Source organism: Kryptolebias marmoratus, linkage group LG7 (assembly GCF_001649575.2).
Source record: "Kryptolebias marmoratus isolate JLee-2015 linkage group LG7, ASM164957v2, whole genome shotgun sequence".
In the NCBI taxonomy this organism is placed as follows: domain Eukaryota; kingdom Metazoa; phylum Chordata; class Actinopteri; order Cyprinodontiformes; family Rivulidae; genus Kryptolebias; species Kryptolebias marmoratus.
In genome coordinates this window covers 2,087,612-2,091,023 of record NC_051436.1, presented here as the reverse complement: position 1 = coordinate 2,091,023, position 3,412 = coordinate 2,087,612, and the positions used below count along the sequence as shown (strand labels likewise).

The 3,412-nt window shown below is 40.4% G+C and overlaps 1 protein-coding gene across 1 annotated transcript in view; it reads right to left on the bottom strand.

Moving 5' to 3' along the window:
• The window catches only part of LOC108229464 (tripartite motif-containing protein 16-like), a 16,608-nt gene that overhangs the window by 9,362 nt on the left and 3,834 nt on the right, over nt 1-3,412 (bottom strand). Inside the window, exon 2 of the mRNA XM_037976467.1 lies at nt 7-978. Coding sequence (XP_037832395.1) covers nt 7-978 — 972 coding nt within the window. The remainder of the gene's footprint in view (nt 1-6; nt 979-3,412) is intronic.

Below are 3,412 nucleotides of genomic sequence, written 5' to 3'. Positions count from 1 at the left end.
CTCCACCTCCCAGTAACAACGTCCGGTCAGACTCTCTCTGCTCAGAACCTGATAATAATAAGTGAATCTGTCTGGATGATCAGGATAAGACTGTTGTTGTTCCATTAATGTTACTTTTCTGTTCCCCTCAGATAACAACAGATATCTGTTTGCTGTGTTTGGATCCAGAGTGATTTCTTGTGAATATTTTAAGAATCCATCTCTGGTCTTTGGTTCTGGTTGTGGCAGTAAAACGTCCACTTCAGAGACTCTCAGTGAGATGTCTGTCCACATGTCCCTCAGGACGTCCTGTAGTTTGTCTCTGAGCTCCTCCACAGCTGCTGTCACGTCCTCAAAGTGTCTCCGAGGACGACTCTTGATGCTGGATGAGTGTGTAGACTCACTGAGTGCTGACACTGAGGGGTAGTTGTGGAGAAACTGGTTGTGATCCTCTGTGTGTGAGAGCTGCTCCAGCTCGGCGTCTTTCCTCTTCAGCTCAGTGATCTCCTGCTCCAGCTTCTCCTGAAGCTCTTTGACTCGACTCACTTCAGTTTCCTGCTGGGATCTGAGCTGCTGCTTCACATCAGAGCTTCTTTTCTGGATGAGACGGATCAGCTGAGTGAAGGTCTTCTCACTGTCCTCCACTGTTTTATCAGCAGAGACATTGATGGCCTCCACCTCCTGTTGGAGCAGCTTCACATCTTTCTGTCGGTCCTGGATTCTCTGCTGGATTTGTTGTCGACTCGCCTCGAGCTCCTTCTGCTTCTCAGCTCTTCGTGCTGCAGCTGAGACTGTTTCATGTCCTTTATGTTCATCCATGAAGCAGAGATAACAGATACACTGCTGATCAGTACGACAGAAAATCTTCATCACCTCATCATGACGAGGGCAGATGTTCTCCTGGAGCTTCTTGGAGGGCTCCACCAGCTGGTGTTTCTTAAAGGCAGCAGATTCATAATGAAGCTTTAGATGATTTTCACAATAAGAGATCAAACAGACCAGACAGGACTTGACAGCCTTCCGTTTCCTCTCAGTGCAGACATCACAGGACACATCTTCAGGTCCAGCATAGCAGAGATCAGCTGGAGCAGCTTGGAGTCCAGTCTTCTTCAGCTCCTCCACCAACTCTGCTAACATGGTGTTTTTCACCAGAACAGGCCTCGGTCTGAAGTCCTTCCTGCACTGAGGACAGCTGTGGATTCGCCCCTGATCCTCTCCATCCCAGTGGGTTTTAATACAGTTCATACAGTAGCTGTGTCCACAGGGAATAGTCACCGGATCCTTCAGGAGATCCAAACAGATCGAACAGGATAGTTTTTTTGAATCCATTTGGTTTTCTTGCTGCAACGTTTCTCCTCTTTAAAACAGAAAATAAAAAATCTAAATGTGTTGCGCAAGAAGCCAAGCCCAAGTTCTGTTTTCTTTCACTTTGACTTCCTGGTGTTTCAGTTTGATCTGTCAGATCTGTTAAAGGGGAGGAAACAGGAAATAAACTGTCAAAGCTGAACTCTCTTGCTGTCATTTGAGGAGAGAGACACATAGAAACCTCACCTTGACAATCTGATAAGCAAATGCATCTCTGTGTCAGTATAATCATTAAAATCCAGACTTTAATCACTCTCTCAATGAAGAAAAAGGTCTAGTTAAACATTATGGTCACTGGCTTTGACCCAATTCTTAAACTTCTCCTGCAACTTTTTACAGTGGACAAAAACCTGTTGTTCATCCTGTAATGTGCTTCATTTTAAGATTTTATCCATGTCATATATCCTTTCCTCCGCCAATTTGACTTTATGTAACTCTGCTTCATAAAAAGAGTCTTCGATCAGTTCATGTTCGTAATCTTTGAGTTTGTGTAGAAGAGGAGAGCTGGGAATGCACTCAGACACTGTAAACACTTGGTCTGTAAAACTGTTCATAATTTTTTTCAAATACACTGCGTAGCTTGGATAAAGACTTCTTTCTTAAACTTCATTTATTACGTCATTTGGTAGCACTGTAAAGATTCTGTAACTCTTGGGGTGTTTTCAAAAGTCACCTACATAGGTGTCATTTTTATACTCTCTATATAAACTTCTTTCTGTTGTTTGATTTTTCTCAAACGACTCTTTCCTCGAACAGATGTTATATTTTATATTACAGAGCTTCAAGTCTTTGACCTGAATTCATTCGTTGTCCTTTTCTACCATCTAGTGTTTGATTGGTGTTACTGCAGATAAAAATACACCAGGAGATTCTGCCATAAAGAGTTTTTAAACATCTCAGAGCACTAAGAGTTGTTCTGTTGAGATGTTAGAAGTTGGTAATTGTCTGTAATTGTTTAGCAATTATGGAAGAGGAAGGGTAGCAAGGGTTTTGTTCGTGTGTTAAGAGTGTTAAGTTGTTCTTGCCAAGAACTTCTTAGAATAATGTGTGGAAACAAGGTGTTCGTTCTAGGTGGAGTGTGTTAGGTCTGGGGCGAGCTGACCCAGCTGTCCAGGCTGGTTTCCTGTAAGTGTCGTAAGAGTTTTGGAATTGGTCAAAAATATGCAATACACACCAATGTATTTTGTCTATATATACACCCAAAACTCAAAGATACTTTGAGATTTCTGGGGTATTTCTGAAGATGATGAGTTGTGTCAATAAGGCCCCCGTGTGTTGGCTGAAATGAGAAACGAGTCCCTGTTTATCATTTCATGTGAGAACTACCTTTTTTTCACCAACATATTCTGTCCTCAGAATCATCAGATTGAATCTACTGTTCGCTTTTAAACATTACACACAATCTGTTCATTTGTTGTTTGTTGAAGTTTCAGTCAGTAGCGCCAGTATGGATGGCTCTTTATATATACAGGACCTGCTTCAAGTTCTTGGAATAATCGGCCGACATTTAATGCATAAGATGTAGATCTTTTTGTTTCAAGTTGCCCATGTCCAAAATGAAACTTTGAAAACCTTCAGAAAGTCGGTAAAATGTTGATCAGCTTCACTTTAACAGATTACAAGAAAAGTCTGAGTTCTTGGAAGGAAAATGAAAATATTTATTTGGTTAAATGATAATAATTAGGATAGCAACAATGGTAAATACAGAACAACACTATTAATCAAACTGAACAAAGATTTAAATTGTAAATTTTAAGAGAACATTTGAAACTAACATCATTCTCTGTCATCAGAAACTAAAATATGTAGGTAGGTAGGTAGGTAGGTAGGTAGGTAGGTAGGTAGGTAGGTAAGTAGGTACATTATTTATATAGCACTTTTAAGCCCAAGACGACTCAAAGTGCTTTACAACACAAGAACAAAATTACAGACAAAGTTACAGAACATGATAATGAACAAAATTACAGACAGGTTACAGGAAGAGAAAGCTAAACTAAACAGTACCGAATTTCTAAATGGTAAAACTAAACAGATCTAAGCATGACTAAATGTACAGAACTAAACTAAG